At 43.6% G+C, this 18,744-nt stretch overlaps 2 protein-coding genes across 2 annotated transcripts in view; both read right to left on the bottom strand.

Annotated features, from left to right (window-relative positions):
* Positions 1–904, bottom strand: part of LOC120873060 (zinc finger protein 347-like) — a 3,866-nt gene extending 2,962 nt beyond the window's left edge. Inside the window, exon 1 of the mRNA XM_040253803.1 lies at positions 251–904. Within this exon, the coding sequence (XP_040109737.1) occupies positions 251–904 (654 nt within the window). The remainder of the gene's footprint in view (positions 1–250) is intronic.
* Positions 905–4,164: 3,260 nt separating this feature from the next.
* LOC120872057 (zinc finger protein 701-like) lies at positions 4,165–15,987 on the bottom strand. The gene is made up of 4 exons (XM_040252209.1): positions 15,942–15,987; positions 11,052–11,127; positions 7,373–7,499; positions 4,165–5,236 (listed from the first exon to the last, which is right to left on the bottom strand). The coding sequence occupies exons 2-4, from the start codon at positions 11,094–11,096 to the stop codon at positions 5,145–5,147; spliced, it is 264 nt and encodes an 87-aa protein (XP_040108143.1). The 5' UTR covers positions 11,097–11,127; positions 15,942–15,987; the 3' UTR covers positions 4,165–5,144.
* Between the last annotated feature and the right edge of the window lie 2,757 nt (positions 15,988–18,744).

The raw sequence follows: 18,744 nt of genomic DNA on the forward strand, positions 1-18,744 counted from the left end.
CACATTTATATGGTTTCTCTCCAGTATGAAGGATCTGATGAAGTGCACAGCTTTCTTTGCGAGTAAAGGCCTTTCCACACACATCACATTTATATGGCTTCTCTCCAGTATGAGTTCTCCCATGATTATGAAGGTGTGTCTTGTGCTTAAAGGAGTGGCCACATACATCACATTTATATGGTCTCTCTCCAGTATGAACTCTCAGATGAATTTGAAGGGCTGTGTTCTGTTTAAAGCTGTGGCTACATACATCACATTTATATGGTTTCTCTCCAGTATGATTTCTCCCATCAACGCCAAGTCTCTCACTATCATTAAAGGCCTTGCCACCTATGTCAGCTTTATATGGTTTTCTTCCTGTAAGGACTTTTTGATGTCTAGTGAGTTCTGAGTGCTGAAGAAAGGCTATGCCACACTCACGAGTTTTGTAAGATTTTTTCTTGTATGCTTCCCGGTCTGGGGCCTGTTCTGAGGGATGCATAACAGGACTCTCATGTTTAAAAGAAATGCCTTTGCGGACACTACAAGTTTTCTGAATTGGCAAAACTGAGGTGCTACTGTTGATATTCGTCACAACTTGACTACATTCAAAAATTGTCCCTTCAGACTGAAGCATCTGCAATTCATCATGAAAGCTTGACCAGAGCCTTTCAACAGGCTTATCCGCTGCATCATTTCTACTCTGATGATCTTTTCCATCAGTGAGATTTTTGTTATGGGATATAGATACTCCGATGTCACTTCTTTCATCATCTGTCCACAGACACTCAAAACCATGCACAGTTTCCTCTATCTTCCTAAGTAAAAAATCTTTAATCTCATGGGTTTCAGCTCTTCCAAACATCACTGTCTGCAAAATTTCTCCTTTTCCACTGTTTCCTTTTGCTTGTAATTTCTTGGTCATATGTATATGAGACACATCTACAAGATATAAAGAACCACAGGTATCCTATTAATTACAATTCATAAATAAATTCTTTCATATTGAACACATGATATACCAAAAGTCATACCCATCCTGAACAGAATTAAGAAACTTCCCAATGATGAACTTAGAAATATAAGCAACATTTACAAAGAAATAGAACTCGTTAACCAAAAAAAAAGTGATCAGACACAATTCAAATTAATTTTAGCATAGCCAAGTTTCAAAGATGCAATCAGGAAAATATTCATTTTATCCAAACTCAGGTCAAGTCTCAAAGAAAAAGGTATTTTCCTACCATGACCTCAAAGCTCATTCTACTTGGCAGTAAACACGCTTCTGTCTCATAATTGAGGAGAAAAACACTAAAAATTCCAGGGACAGGGAGATTAGCAGGCTACACTCCGTATCACAAACAGTCAGACAGGACTGAGGGACTGACCAAGCAAGGATCAAAAAGGCAATACCTTGTAATGGTAAATAATCCAAAAGCAGCATTCTAACTAATATTGTAAAACATAAATGGCAGTTGACAACTGTTCAACAAGCACTGCACAATGAAAATAAAGAATCTGTTAAAATAGCTCCACTAGACTGAACTGAACTGAACTGACCCACCCCCCACTCCCTATCACAGAGCTCATGAGATCTTACTTCCCTGACCATGGATTAAACCCAGGATCTCTGCAGTGAAAATGCTGAATCCTGTCCACTGGACTGTCAGGGAATTCCCTAAAATAATTTTAGAAACAAAAGAAAGAACATTTTTCTAAATACCTCCTATAAATCTATAAGCAAACCGACGTATAGACATTTTATAACAAGAAGTGGTTCATGTCAGTTATACTGTGTAAAACATAAAGACCATCATCTTTTAATGACAAAGAATTAAAAAAGTGAAACATTCTCTACTTAAATAACAGGCATTCAATATAGCAATTGCCTATCTATACAGAATCCTTTAAACTTACTCGGTTCATGAGCTCCAAGATACATGTAAAAGAACAAGCTTTGGGGACTTCCTTATGGCTCAAAGGTAAAGAATCTGCTATTAAAAAAGGAACATTATTTGAAAACTTTAATTAACTAGAGTCAGAGGGAAACTCTTGGGAAGGAAATATAAACTAACAATGTATAATATGTAATGCAAACAAAGAGACATGCTACAGTAACCATGACATGAAGTAAATAGACATTTTATGTAAAAGTAACCTTTGAGGCAAATTTCCTGATGGTCCAGTGGATAGTATCACATGCTTACACTGTAGGGTTACAGATTCCATCCCTGAGTGGAGAACTACGATCACATCTGCCACATGGTTCAGGGAAAAAAAAAAAAGTAACTTCTGACCTTTTCAGTAAAACAGTCAAAATTCTATGACACCTCAGAGCATGAATTACCTCAATTTTTCAAATAAAGATAATGGATTCACAGAGTTCATGTACACAACCCCATGGTACATGAAAGGAATGAGCAAAGCAGGACTGAAACCCAGACCTACAGATTCATACATGTTCTTAACCACCAGGGCCCACTTGGGCAGAGCAGATTACAAAAGGTTACAACAAACTCCAGGAGTTTAAAAAGATAAGGTCAAGTGAGACACAAGAACTGATCTGCATAACTAACAGCCTTAAGCAGCCATCTCACCTAGAAATGGTTTCCGAGGTACCACTGCCAACGTTTCAATTCAGGTCGTGTCCTGAAAATGTGGTTCAGTGGATGAGCATGGGTCATTTTGTACAGTATGAGCAAGGAGGGAACACGCAGCCTGATTCATATTTGCATCACGTGCAAGACTGGGGATCCAAGAGAGGACCTCAATGTCCACTGTCCTTACAGGTTTCCTGAGTTACAATCACAGAAGATCCAAACCAGATTCCTGTTACACACACCTCTGAAGGTTGTAGTAAATGCAGTAACAACAGGAATAGCTGAGGGTTCTGAACAGGCAGACAGGTTGAAGGCAGCTCTGTGCAGGATCTGAGACACCAAATGCAACTGAAGAGCTGCCTGTCTTTCCCCTTCTTCCAATGAGGTCTCCCAAGTGCAGCAAATAGGAAGAGAACCAGGCTGGCTCCAAGGATTATGGCTCTGGAGGTGTTACCATTGCTCTACATGGACCAAAAAGTGGACATCCCACAGAATCCAGCACAGAAGGGGGACAAAGAGGAAACAAATCCCTTTGAAACACCTCATTACATGCTCCCCAAAGTGAAGCAACAACATTAAAAGGAGTCAAATGACACACTGTAAAGATCATATAAAGACCTACCCTTTGGGACTTCTTTCTTTGGAATCCAATTTCCATAAACCTCTCACTCTTTTTGAAAAAAGAAATGACTTAAATGACTTTTTTCTTTATAAACAGCCACTTATAAATCAGACCTAATTTGTTTTTCCCTAATAAAATATAATTTTCACATAGGAGACAGATGGGCTACAGGTTGAATATCTACAATCAGTCTCCTCATCTCTGCATTCGCTGAGATAAGACATAGCTGGCCTCCAGTTGAGGAATCGTATAGGAATCTATAACAAAAACAGGGTAAATGGCCAGTCTTTGTCTCTTACCTCAGGCAATAATCATGGCAAGGACAAAGAAAGGGAAAAAACCCTTTCTATTAAGGGAGACACTACACATGTGCAGAAAAGTTCGTTGAGGTCAAGTCAGAGGATAATTCCAGGCCATAACGAGTCTTGGTCCTCCCAGAAGCCTTCACTTTGAGATTCATCTTGGCTAGGGTATGCGTCTGCACCCCAGGGGAGAGTGCTGAGACAAATTAACCAGAGGGGACAAAGGAAGGTGACTGGCCCGAGGGGACACAAAGACCAGGAAAACGGTACCTTTCTAAAGAATTGACACTTCCCAAAGGTGGGGCTATCTCTCTGAGCTAGCCCATGTGCCTTTCTGCATGTACTTTTCCTTTCAATAAACTTTTTCCTTTACTCTTTACCTTGTGCCTCTTCAGCTGAATTCTTTCTTGACTAGGCAGGCAAGACTAGGGACCTTAGCCCTAACTGTTGGCTGCTGTGGTCCAATGATCAGGACTCTTGGTCTGGGAAACAAAGATATTGCTTCCAGCTTCTGCTCACTGCTATGAGCATCCAAACTCAATTTCATTTCTCATACCTTTTTTACTGAAAACACCCATCTTACTTTCCTTAAGCAACCATGAACTGTGCTTTCTATTAGCATTTTCTAGATTGGTGAACAAAAATACCAGTGATAGCTTCTAAAAACATTTGCTTTATTATAGACAGCATCTCAGGATACTCATCAACAGTCCAAAATCTCTCAGTGTAATACAACAGAAGTACTACACAATGTGGATGACTCAAGATATGTCTTTATTAGATGAGCAAACATTAATACTACATATTTAATATCGAATATTTCTCAGTTCACGTGAACCTGATTTGTACACACTGTTTTTTTTTTTTTAATTATTTATTATTTTTGGCTTCAATGGATCATCGTCACTGCTCCATCTTTCTCTCCTTGTGTCAAGCAGGGACTACTCTCTAGTTGTGGTGCATGAGCTTCTCATTGTAGTTACTTCTCTTGTGGACCACAAGCTCTAGAGCACGGGGGGATTCAGTAGTGGTGCTGCACAGGCTTAGTTGTTCTGCAGCACGTGCAATCTTCCCAGACCAGGGATCGAATCCATCTTCTGCACTGGCAGGCGGATGCTTTATCATTGAGCCACCAATGGTAAGCCAAGTGTTGACTTTCTTTTAAAGCCAATTGAGTAAGAGCTCATTTACAAATAAACCTCACCAATATTATCCAAAATCAAAGACACACACTGAGAAATGCATAAATCCAGACAGATTTAAAATGTCTCTCTGACGCTACTGGAGTTGATTGCAACTGCCTCCTCCAGGGGATATTCCCTAGCCAGGGACTGAACCCCCATCTCCAGTGTCTCGCATACTGGCAGGCAGCTTCTTTACCACTAGACTCATCTCGGATCCCTGGTAAAGGTTAACTTCAAGCTTTTCTGTAGGCAGGGCTTTTTAAGAAGCTAGCTGTTTTTATTCCATATGCAAAAAGAAATTGTTTTGTACTCTCAAAAAAAAAAAAAAGAAAAGAAAAATCATTTTAACCAGTATTCTCCAGACTCTAAAGAATATCACAGCAATCTCTGTGTCAAAAACGTTATCATCCCTTTCTATAGTCACAGTTTTATATCTAAAATACAGATCAAATAGTTCTCAAATTGACTGTGGTAACAGGGGCACATGGATGATGAAAATCTTGGATTGTCCCTCTAGGTAGATATGGGTCTTCACTTGATCAGAAGAATCTGAAGGGGTAAAGAAATTTGCCAGAGTGGGGACAGCAATGGGGGAAGCTGCCCCCCCCCCACACACACACACTGAGAGACAGGGAAAGTTAGCTTCATCAGGGGACTATCTGATGGAGAGGGAGACAGAGGGGTTGAGAGGGGTGAAAGGCCACAACAGGATAAAGATAACAGAGGCAGAAAGGGCAGTGGTGGACACTGTTAAAGCTGTGGGCCAGTTCAAGAGGGAGCCCACTTAAAAAGTGAGAAGCTGATCAGCTGAGATATAATTTGACATTGTAATATGGACAATCATCCTCACTAATTGCACAATTCTGTTTCCAGGTATACCTTCTTTTCTGACAATTTACCTTTATGTACCTCATGTTACTTCACTGGTGGCTCTCAGCTGGTAAAGAATCCTCCTGCAATGAAGGGGAGACCTGAGTTCAATCCTTGGGTTGGGAAGATCCCCTGAAGAAGGGAAAGGTTACGCACTCCAGTATTCTGGCCTGCAGAATTCCATGGACTCTATATTCCATGGGGTTGCAAAGCAACTGAGACTGAGCAACTTTCATTTTATGTACCTTATGATAGGAGAGGAGGATTCAGACTCTCATCCAACAGGGCAGATTCTTATCCTTTCTCAATGGGCGAGAGTCACAAACATTCAGTAACTTCTAAGGGTACAGCCCTCTTTATTTAAGGTTCCAATTCTCAAACCATCCAGTGTAGATGTCCCATGTATGAGCTAACTAGTAGTAAGGCGAACTTTCACATTAGGGAATAAAAACTTCATCAACCTTAATCTCCTTTTTCCTGCAGAGTGGCATTCTGTCTCACAAATACTGCTCACAGGGCCAATTAAAGTTTTGCCAAACGTTGTCACCTTTGTCTCAGGTTCAAAGATTTGTTAACAAAATTAGCAACTTGTTCTGTAGAAATAAATAATACACATACTTATAGAATTATCGAGCTGACTTTCAATATGCTAACAATAAAAGCAAAGAGAAGTAGAAACAGCAGAAGATACATCACCAAATTGGGTTCTGACCAACATCCAGACTCAAACAGTGCTGCAAGTCCCGGGACACAGCCCATCTGGAGACCCATTGGGGAAAAGGTCCCAGGCAGCATGTTACGGTCATGGGTGAGACTTCAAAGATTGCAGTTTCGGGTTCCCCCTTATAATCCCAGGATGCTATCTGTTATCATCAGCAATCTGTGAGCAAATAGCACCTCTGTTTTTCTGTTAATGCTATTTGTTTGTCTTAAAAAACCTATAATGTTGCTAAGCCTGCAGCTGAGTAGGCCAAGGCCCCTCCAAGGCCTCGACAATCTCAAGATTTGTCCCCTATCTTATCTTTGGTGCTGCAAGCCTTGCACTCACAGTAAGCAGTCAGGGCACTCACAGTCAGGGCAGTGTCCAGCCAGGTTAGAAGCAAACTCAGAGGCCTGTTTTAGAGAGGACCTAGACCCTGTGCCTCCTGCATTGCCAGATGTAGAATCCCACCTCTTTTGTCAGCCAAGAAGTGATGGACATTACAGATGGATAGAAAAATATTCACAAATTAATTTACTATCTGTGTCCTTCTGAATGCACAAGAAACAGTATAATATACAGATACCTGGGCTTCCCAGAGACACAAAGGTAAAGTATCCACTTGCCACGCAGGAGACATGGGTTCGACCCCTGAGAGGGAAGATTCCCCCTGGACAAGGGCATGGGAATCTACTCCAGTATTCTTGCCAGGAGAATCCCATGGATAGAGGAGCCTGGAGGGCTACGGTCCACTGGGTCGCAAAGAGTCAGGCACAACTGTACCAACTGAACACACAGGTATCCATGTATCTAGTTCCTTTCCAAGAACTACTGAACTAAGAACACAGGGATAGAAAACAGGAATTGGATTTTTCAAAGTTGGAAATCAGCTTTATAAATACTCAAGCTGTGGAGAAATTTGTGTATCACACAGTGCACAGATCACCTGAAGAAAGGATGAGCTTAAACACCTGATGCCAGTCACAAAGTTTTTTCAAGTCGGAATCAAGGCTATGAACTCAGTCAAGCAAAACAGGGGCTCCCAAGAGACACAGAGGGAAAATACAGAGATACCCCCACACCAAATTCCAACTTCACAGGGAAGCGATCCTCACCCACAGACAGCAGGTTCCTGTAGGTCTCCTCCATCACATCCCAGTATAACGCCCTCTGAGCAGGGTCCAGGCATTCCCACTCCTCTGGAGTGAACTTGATGTCCACATCCTCAACGGTCAACTGTGTCTGAAATGAAAGCACATTTCACTAACAGGCACTCAGGAGGATTCTTATTTTCACATGAAATGAGAAAAGGTGAGAGGGGTAAGGATCAATTCAGGTAATGTAACATTCTGATAGATCCATTAAAAGCTATTTGGAACAAACTATGGCTCTCTAATTTCCTCTTGTTTCATAAGACTATGACATCTTCCAATCAATATGAATTTGTCACTTGTATGGACAATACATGACGACTATACAAATAAAATCCAATCAGTGAGTTGTGTACGCAGAAGTGTTACACTCTACACACAGAGGGACATTCACTATCTAGCTGAGTTACAGCAAGACCGGTGTCTTCAGAGACAAAAAAATCCACAGCAGCTTTCAAAGAATACACATTGTGATGATTATGATGTCATCACACTGATGACGGTGTTTCAGCACTTCCTACACACTTAAGCAATACTCTAAAGATTTTACAAAGATGAACTTATCATCAACATGACAGTACGTTAGAGAAAGATCTGTGTCCACCTTACTGGAGCAAAAACTCTGTCATTCTAAGAATTCGCTCAGATCACAGTTAAGAAATGAGACCACAGCACCTGAGGTCAGGTGGTTGTGACTGATGACTGAACCTAAGGAATCAAGGAGTTAAGTACCAGAGCAGCAAAGTGCATCCAGAGAGAGTTCCCTGAGAATACCTGAAACAAGTTCAAGCAAGCTGAAGTGCAGTGGAGGTGTAGAATCCCAGATCTTTTGTCAGCCATGGAAAGACAGACATGATAGGTGGACAGAAAAATATTCACAAATTAATTTACTATCTACCTCCTTCTGAATGCACAGGGAACACTATAATATGCAGTATCATATGTAGGTATCTGGGTTGCCCTAAAGCTCAGCGGTAAAGAATCCCCCTGCAATGCAGGGGACATGGTGTTGATATCTCCGGGGAGAAGATCCCCCTGGAGGAGGGCATGGCAACGCATTCCCATATTCTTGCCTGGAGAATTCCAGGGACAGAGGAGCCTGAAGGGTTATGTATGGCCCATTGGGTCACAAAGAGTCGGACACAACTATAGGATAAATGGTGACTGTACAGGGTCACCCGCTCTTCCCACCAACCACACAATGTCAATACTCTTACTACTGTTTCCATCATTCACATGATGAGGTAGAAAAAACTTAATGGAATGGAAAACACTTAAGATACAATTTCAACTGCTACAAAGCACAAACATGTTTATGAGATGATGTTCTGTAATAAAACCATGGAATTACAGATCCATGCACTCACACATGCAAATGTAAAACCCAACTGGTTGAAACAAGGAAGACCTACTTTTTCTTTCAATTCAAATTTACTGAGTGTCAACGTGGGCCCCAAACTGGGAGTACAGCAGTGAACATATGGAGCTTTCAGTCTAGCAGCCAGCCACCCAATTACATCCATAATTTTAAAGTTACTATTGCAACCTGTGCTCTTAAACAGGCCTAGTGCCAAGAGAATATTTATCAGAAAGTCTTGACGTACGTCAAGAAATCACACAAGGTCTCCACGAGGAAGAAACACTTAGGATTGGCAAGGTGGGAAATGGAAGAATGTTGCAAGCAGAGAGAAGAGCCTGAGTGCTGGCTCTGAGGCAGGAAGATATTTAGTGAACAGAAAGTCAGCCAGTCTAACTGGGACACAGGGAACAAAGAGGGGTGATGCCAGGTAGAGGCTGCTTTCTACAAGGTCTTTGGATTTAGGACTTTATTCCAAAAGTAACTGGAAGTCACCAAATAATCTGCAGGAGGTAAATCAGAGGTTTAGGTTTGTTTTTCAGAGCTCACTCTGCTGTGTGTGGAGGTTGTTGTTGCTTAGTCGCTCAGTTGTGTCAGATCTTTGCAACCTCTTGGTAGCCTGCCATGCTCCTCTGTTCATGGGATTTTCAGGCAAGAATACTAGAGTGAGTGGCCATCTCCTACTCCAAGGTGATGCCTTTTGACACATTCTGGGATTATACTCTCATTTTCTTTTATTCATGTGTATTTCTGCATCTTTGGGACATTAAAAATGAATCAATTGTACTTCTGTAATTTGTCCACATTCTATGTCTTTTTTGAAAGTTAATTATTTTGGTTTTGCTGGGCCTTTGTTGCTGTGAGGAGGCTTTCTGTATTTGCAGCTGCAGTGCACAGGCTTCTCATGTTTTGGAGCACAGGGTCTAAAGTGTGTGGGTTTCAGTAGTTATGGCTCCCGGGCTCCAGAGCTCACGCTCAGAAGTTGTGGCACATGGGCATAGTTGCTCTAAGGCATCTTCCTGGACATGGGAGGGGACCCATGCACCGTACATTGGCAGGCACATTCCACTGTACCACCACGGAAATCCTCAACATTATCTTATTCTACTTCAAAAAAATGAAAAACAAGCAGGAAATAATATACAGAAGATTTATTCTAATCAGAATAAAAATACTTGTATTTACAAATAATATGAGGGCTTCCATGGTGGCTCAGTGGTAAAGAATCCACTGGCCAGTGCAAGAGACCTGGGTTTGATATCTGAATCAGTAACATCCCACAAGCCAAGGGGTAAATAAGCCCATGAGCCTCAATTTCTGAGCCAGAGCTCTAGAGTCCAGTAGGTGAAACTACTGAAGCCAGTGCGCTCTAGAGCGTGTGCTGCAAGATGAGAGAAGCCACCATAACGAGGGGCCCATACACCACAACTAGAGAGTGGCCACCACACGCCAGAACTAGATAAAAGCCTCTGGAGCAATGAAGAGCCAGTACAGCAGCAAAGTATATTTAAATATAATAATATGATATTATTGCTAATGATACGTATGTAGTTATTAACAAAATCCAAAGTTTATCTTTTTATTCCATGAGCAAATGTTGCCATCAAGATTAGGAAAGTTGGAGGAATTCCCTATTAGTCCAGGGTTTAAGATCTCGCACTTCCACCACAGGGTTTCAGATTCAATGCCTCCTCAAGGACCCTGCAAGCTGCATCGTGCGGTCAAAAAGGAAGAATGAATAATCAGCAAACTATATTTCATAGTTTAAAAACACTCTCTAGCCCTGAGGTCTGTTTCTGAACTTTCCATTTCACTCCCAAACACTTAAAATTTTCAAGGAGGTCCTAATTTAGTTTTAAATGTACTATAAAAAGTCAGGACTGCTTTCCCCTCCTTGGCCTCTTTTCCAGATTTCAGCATGTACTGTGCATGTTAGTACCTCACATCTACGTGCAGCTTCTTTACCCTGGTTGACAGAGAGCAGACAGCACATCCAGATGGGCCCTAAGCAATCCCTGCTGCCCAACAGCACTGAGACCTTGTCTCCAACTGGTGGGTGAGAAGTCCTTCCCAGAACGGTGGCCCAGGGAGCCTCCTCACAAGGGCCAGATCACCTGGTCATGGGGAGATGGGATCTAAGTGGAGACGACTGGCCCTGAGAGAAGGCACAGATGAGTATGCCATCTGTGTCAGACAGGACACTTCAGAGTCAGAGAAGATTAGCCAGTCCAAAGACAGGTATTTCAGGAGGGACAGATTGAGAATCAACTGAGAATATGACCTTACCTGAGAAAGAGCCAGACCTGACTTGTTTTCTTTCATCTTCCTCATCTTCTGGGCTTCACCCTCAGGTAACACGGATCTTCAAGGTATATCAAAAAGGTGGAAAACACGGTGTTTAATGCTTAGAGTCAACACACCCCCTTCCTGAGCCCCAACCCCACACACAGGGAAGCCCCCACCATGAGGAACAGACAGTCCTCTGTGCCCACTATCTCAGGAGGGACTCAGGACAGTCAACTTGTGCACAGAATCCACAGGACTTTCCCACACTTTCCCTCGGATCACACTCCCCTCCTGGTGAGGCCTCATGTACACAGCAGCAGGGGGCAACTCCACTAACCCCACAATCCCCTCAGGTCACACAGCAGGCCCTGGTCCAGCCCCACTCAGAGCAGAGCACCCTCCCCTCCCCCAGGGCTTGATCTCAGAAGGGGAGGCTAAGAGCCCTGGGCTCAATGTAGATCGGAATCATCTGCAACCTGTGCACATTCCTGGGGCGAGGCCCCACACGAGAACCTGAGGAGCGTGTCTGATGGGGGAGGGGTAGAAAACATGCCTGGGCAAAATGCCTCATGATCTCATGTGAAGCCTGGGTTGAACACCACTCAAGGATTCAAGTCCAGCCTACATCCCACTTTCTTCTTTACCAGCTTTACTGACATAGAATAGCCTATCAAGAAGGTGTTGTGTATACATTCCATGCACATTGTGACCATGTGACACAGGTATACACTTTGAAATATTTATCACAAACCACTAACCACCACATCCATCACCTCCAAATTCCCATGGTTTGTGTGTGGTGACAACACTGATGATTTATTCTCCTGTCAAATTTCCAGTAACACAGGATTATCTACGGTCAGCGGGCTGCAAATACCTCCCCAAGATGCACTCATTTTACAACTCAAATCTGTACCTTTCAACCAACATCTCCCCATCTTCCCAACCTCCCACCCCCAGATAACCACCATCCCACTGTCTGCTACTAGTGATTTTCACTTTCTCACATTTCACATAATGGAAGCACACACAGAATCAGTCTTTTCCGGTCTGTCTTAATTCACTTAGCACAATGTTTTCTACATTCATCCAATTGTCCCAAGTGACAAAAATCGTCATTTTTATGGGTGCACAATATGTCATTATATATGTGTGTGTTCGCTTGTGTGCATGTTACTGACCTGGAACCTGGGCTCTTTAATCAACTGCATTAGTTAAGAGACCAAAGGAGAAATTCAGGGAAGGCTTTATTTTGACTCCTGCTGCAGCAAGGTGGAGCTAGAATAAGAAGTGTGTGCCCAGCCCACAGTCCTAGTGCCCATCACACAGTCCTAGTCCTCACCCCGAGAGTGAAATGCTGAAAGCATCCTGGGAGGAACAGGAACACGGTGCACCCTCCATGAAAGGAAAACAGGAGCCACTCCAAATAATTAAAGGAAAAGGGCATGTCTGATGAGGGTGATACAGACGCAGTAAACAAGGCTAACTTGACAGCGAATATCAGAAGGAGATGCGGAGAGCTCGCTAGCCTAGAGCTGAAGGAACAGAAAGAGAGAGCCACGGTCACAATTTAATGACCAAAGGTAGAAGAAAAACCTAAGATCCAAGACAGAGAAGGTTTTGGTGTCTATGAACAAGGACTCAGTAATTGTGACCAGGACAGACTGACCATGAGAACGGGGTCCGCTCCCAGGATGAGGCTGGAGACCCTGGCAGCGACCTGAGGATGACAAAGGGCTGTGGAGCCACCTGAGGGGTCAAGATGCTGCCCTGAGGACACGGGGAAGCCAGTGGAGGTGGGAGGCCTCCCTGCACATCAACCTTTATGCACAGAAGACAGCTCATGATTCTCTCTGACTCTGAGCCCATGCACCCACCTCCATCCTACAGTTGTCCTTTGCATTGTGGAAAACTGGGATTCATTTCAAATTCTAATAACAAGTGGGAACTCCCTCCAAGAAAAACTGCCACACACAGTCACACACCCAATTTGGCCACTCATTTCAGAAGTCACTTTTGCTCAGCTTCTGGACCTGAGTAAACATCATCAGATTAACTCATGGCTCACTAGTCACCAGACCACATGAGAGGAAAATGGACCATCATACTAACTGGTTAAATTTGGTCCTGATTCAAGAAAAAAGATCACGGACATCCTCACTAAGTACTCATCAAAATAGTTTACAACTATTTACTAGTTACCAGAAAAATGTTTCCAACATATAATGTAAAGACAAGACAGGAAATGAGCTTCAAATAAATGTGAAACAAACCTTAGTTAATCAGATTATTAAAAATTTTTTCATTGAAAAACTCTGATGCAAAGTGGAAAAAAATAAAAACCAATTGATAAGACAGCATATTTACAAAAGAATAACATGAACCAATTTCAGGAGACCACCAAGTCTTTTCAGATGTGAATAGTTGTTTACAACAAAGTAGATATTTAAATAAACTAATCTTTATCCCAAGCTAAAAAAGAATTAACTGTAAACAAAGGAGAAACCAAAAAGGAAAACCATCACTAAGAACATGTTTAAAGTTCCCTGAAAAGGTACCATGTAGTAACAGACTGTCAATTCTTTAACCACTTCTCTCCCACAACCTCTACTCCACACCAGGAAAATGGAAGCGGGTGACCCACCTCTGTGAGTCAAGTCACTGCCTTACTCCCCAATTCAACAGACTCTGCACATGGATGTTATTTTTCAATACAAATAATTACAACAACCGCAAGCCTTACAGACAGAAGTATTGCAATTCTCATCCTCCTCTGTATAATTTAAAGGAGCAAGATTCAAATTTATTAGATTGTAAAGCTAAAAATCAATATATCATGACTTAATTATTTATTCAATTGATTCAGCACTCTTCTGGATTTAGTCCTCACCACCACCTGCACACTACTTGTTTCCACTTCATTTGGTTTATCTGTTTCCCTATTTCTTTCTGTCTCCCTTTGTCTTCTCCTCCGTTCTCCTGCTGTGCCTCTCCTCTTTACTTCTTCCCTGACTCCCATCTGGCCTCTCTCTGCCATTTGTTCCCCATAAAGATGCTTTCTCTCCAACCTCCCTGATAATCCAAAATCTCCCTGTATTTCTGCCTTTCTTCCTCCACATCTGCCCTCCCTTCTTCCCAACTCTCTGGCACCTCCAAGTTGCAATGCTTCCTTTCAGCTCACTTTCTTTCTCGGCTCCTCCCATCACTCACTCAGTTCAGTTGCTTAGTTGAGTCGGATTCTGGGATCCCATGGACTGCAGCATGCCAGGCTTCCTTGTCCATCACCAACTCCTGGAGTTTGCTCAAACTCATGTCCATCCAGCCGGTGATGCTGGCCCCTTCTCCTCCCACCTTCAATCTTATCCGGCAACAGTCTTTTCCAATGACTCAGTTCTCATCAGGAGCCCAAAGTATTGAACCTTCAGCTTGAGCATCAGCCCTTCCAATGAATATTCAGGACACATTTCCATTAGGATTGAGCCGTTTGGTCTCCTTGCAGTCTAAGGGACTCTGGAGGGTCTTCTCCAACACCACAGTTCAAAACCATCAACTCTTCAGCGCTCAGCTTTCTTTATGGTCCAGCTCTCACATGCACACATAACTATTGGAAAAACCATAGCTTTGACTATAGACGTTTGTCGGCAAAGTAATGTCTCTGCTTTTTAATACGCTGTCTAGGTTGGTCATAGTTTTTCTATCAAGGAGCAAGCATCTTTTAATTTCATAGTTGCAGTCACCATCTACAGTGATTTTGGAGCCCAGGAAAATAAAGTCTGTCACTGTTTCTGTTCACTAGTACTCCCCTTTCTCTGCCAGCATGATATTGTCTGCAGGTCAAGGTTCCAACTCTTGTATCCCCTTTTCCGGCTGTGTGAACTGCCTCTCCCCTGTCGCCCTCTTTAGGACCCGTGATTTACAGCCCGTCTCTCATGAAGGCTATAGAAGGAGCGGGCAGAGGGTCAGATGGTTACAGAGCATCCCTGGACATGAATTTGAGCAGACTCTGGGAGATACAGGGGTCGCAAAGACTCACACTCAACACCACCATCTCCATGTGTTGCTCACCTTTAACTTTCTGGAGATCCTGCTTTTCTCTAAATTTCTCATTTATCCACCGTTACCTTCAAGGCTCTTTCATGTTGCTATCTCTTCGCAAGTCCCTCACCAATCCTCTTCATTGTCATCGCTTTTCCCTCATGATATTTTCAACTTTCTATTTCTCTCGAGGTCGCCGTCTCTGCTTCTCCTGAACCACCCCCGGCCTCCTATTTGCAGGGATGGCGACTGAATAAGAAGCCCCCTCCCGCAAGAGCCAAATTCTAGCGGGTTTTATTTGGGACACAGAACCATGGGTGTGACGTGACTGGCCCAGGCACCTCCCCCGACACGGGGTCGGAGGAAACGGTCTAAGAAACGAATGCCTGAGGGGCAGAACTACCGGCCAGATGAGACGCGACGACTGAGCGGCTGGGAGTCTCAGCAGCGCGGCGGGCTCTCCAGAATCCCAGGACGTGGGAGAGAACCGGGCCTCTCCGGGAGCGGGGCCGGCGCGGCCTCCTGGGAGCGAGAGCGCGAGCCTGGGGGCCGCAGAGCGAATAAACCCACATCGCCCAAGAGAATTTCACGCGGTGCAGGAAGGGCAGAGGAGTCACTGAGGTCAGAAATTGGTTTTAAGCAGCAAAGAGGCGTCTCAGGGACCAAACGCAGGCATCCGCTTCAGAGCGAGTTTAAAGCAAAATGGAGGCGCCTCTTCGCCACACAGGGACATCTGAATTTGCTGGGGGTGGTGGGACGGGAGCGGAGATTTAGATGCAGCAGGGACCCTCAACCCACGGTACAGAGGAAAGACAACTGCGAGAGGAAGACTTGACGAGAAAAAGAGAAACTCACTTTGCGCTGAGACCTCTGCTCGCTGCTCTCCGCTTCCGGGTGTGTGACGTTCAGCGCACGCGCAGTGAAAAGGCGGAGCGGCCTGGAGGCGGGCCCGAGCGGAGCCCGACGGTCAGGGGCGCGGGCCTGAGAGAAGTGAGGCCTGCGTAGGGATAGTGGGAGGATGAGGTGGCCGGGGGCGACGGCCGGGGCCTCACTGCTGAAGGTGGCTGCAGTCAGGAAATGAAAAGACGGCCTGCTCCTTTAGAGGAAAGGTATCATAAAAGTAGACAGTGTATTTTAAAGCAAAGGTATCACTTTGCCAACGAAGGTCCCTAATGTCAAAGCTGTTGTTTTTCCAGTAGCAGGTAGAGATGTGAGAGTCGGTCCATAAACAAAGTTGACCAAAGAATTGATGCTTTTGGATTGTGGTGATAGAGAAGAATCTTGAGAGTCCCTTGGACAACAAGGGGATCAACCAGTCAATCCTAAAGTAAATCAACCCTGAATGTTCACTGGAAGGATTGATGCTTATGCTGAAGCTCCAATACTTTGGCCAATTGATGCAAATATCGAACTCATTGGAAAAGACAATGATCTGGAAATATTGAGGGCAAGAGGAGAAGGGGATGACAGAGGATGGTTAGATAGCATCACTGACAAAATGGACATGAATTTGAGCAAACTCCAGGAGACAGTGAAGGACCGGGAAGTCTGGCATGCTGCAGTCCGTCGGGTCGCAAACTCTGGACACCACTGAGCGAGGGAACAACAGAATACACATACATATATCCATTCTTTTTAAGGTTTTTTTCTCCATATAGCTCATTACAGAGTATTTAGTAGAATTCCCTGTGCTATATAGGCCCTCATTCCTTATTCACTTTATGCATACTAGTGAGATGAAGTGAAAGGTATGTTAATCCACACCCCCCAATTTATTCCTTCACCTCTCACGCCCTGATAACCATACGTTGTTTTGTATGTAAGCACCTCTATTCCTGTTTTGTAGAGAAGTTCATTTGTACCCTTTGTTTAGATTCCACAGATAAGTGATACCATATAATATATGTCTTTCTTTTCTGTCTCTTGTTGATAGAAAAGCTGAAGTCTCCCAGACCCCAGTGACACACAAGAGAAAGGCTCAAGCACCTACTGGTTAGAACAAAAGAACCACAGACTCAGTGTCTAATAAACACTTCTGCTACTGCTACTAAGTCACTTCAGTCGTGTCTGACTCTGTGCGACCCCAGAGACGGCAGCCCACCAGGCTCCCACGTCCCTGGGATTCTCCAGGCAAGAACACTGGAGTGGGTTGCCATTTCCTTCTCCAATGCATGAAAGTGAAAAGTGAAAGTGAAGTCACTCAGTCGTGTCCAACTCTTCAAGACCCCATGGACTGCAGCCTACCAGGCTCTTCCATCCATGGGATTTTCTAGGCAAGAGTACTGGAGTGGGTTGCCATTGCCTTCTCCCAAACAGTGGCTAGTTTGACTCAAAGTCTGAGTCAGGAGTTAACCTCCCGGTAATGTCTGTTGAAAAGCTAAAAGCTGAGTCACATAGTTAATTTTAAAGCTTTAAGATCTGTGCATAAAAACAGTCTGTCATAGAGAGAATACCTTCTTAGTGGCAGTTCAAGTCCTCATTAAAGCTACAGGTAGAACTTTAAACCAACTGTCTTGTGTTTCCTGAGTTAGCTTACACAGATGCCTCTTAATAATGCTATTAGCCTTTTCAGCTTCTGAAGATTCGGGTCTCCAGGAACAATGTAAGTGATATTCTATTCCTAGAATTTTTGACAACTCTTGAGTTATAACAGCTTTAAAGATGGAGCATTGTTGCTCTGAACTTTAGAGTTTAAGATCCTACTTACATCAGGAGAAGTCAGTACAGTAAAATTTCACCCATTAGTAAACTTTTGAGCTTTATGCATTAGCAAAACAATAGTAACAATTACTGCTAAGCCATGTGGCCATAGCCTGTTTTTTTTTTTTTTTAGTAACAAACTCTGATCCTGTGGGCAAGCTCAAAGTGACAGCCTGCAAGAGAGCAGTTTAAAGAGACTTAAAAGCCTTTTGAGTCTTTAGGGACCAAACCAGCTTGTTGGTTTGGGCCTGCTGAGTCCCAGTTATAAGTTTATATAAAGGACGGATAAGTCCCCATAACCTGGAATCCAAATGTGGCAGTAGCCTGTAATGCCCAGGAATCCTCTCAATTGTCTTAAAGTCATAGGTAGAGGATGATCTAATATAGCTTTAACTCTAGAAAGCATTCAAATCAATGATTGAAATAGATTTGGCTCATCCAGACTGCCCCATTACTGTAGTAGATCAGGAGGAAAGCAGACCAGGGGCTTTAAGGAGCAGAAAGTTGCCCTGGTGTCCGAAAGAAAATTGACTGATTTGTCCTCCAGGTATTAATACCTGAGGTTCTTCAGGTGTTAATAGGTTGGGAGCTTGTGTGGGGACCCCCGGGCACCTTTGGTCCCAGTTGTCTTAAGAGTCCGACCCCTGGAACCTAAACCTTGGAGGGCACTCTCTTTTCCAGTGTGGTCCCTTGCAGACTGGACATGGAGCTGGGGGCAATTCTGCTTGAGATGCCCTTTCTTCCCACAGTAATAGCAAGCTCATCCCCTTTCACTTGGGTCCCTCTGGGCGTTTTTCTCAGGCTATTTCAGAGCAGGTCTAACAGCCATTGTTGGGGCTTCAATCTTTTGCCTGGTTCTTTTTTTCCTCCTATTTTCCTTCTCGTATTCTCTACCATAATATACCGTCTGAGCCAGTTGCAACAGATTATCTAAAGACTGATTTGGTCCATACCCTGA

This window comes from Oryx dammah, unplaced genomic scaffold (assembly GCF_014754425.2).
Source record: "Oryx dammah isolate SB20612 unplaced genomic scaffold, SCBI_Odam_1.1 HiC_scaffold_13, whole genome shotgun sequence".
NCBI lineage: Eukaryota > Metazoa > Chordata > Mammalia > Artiodactyla > Bovidae > Oryx > Oryx dammah.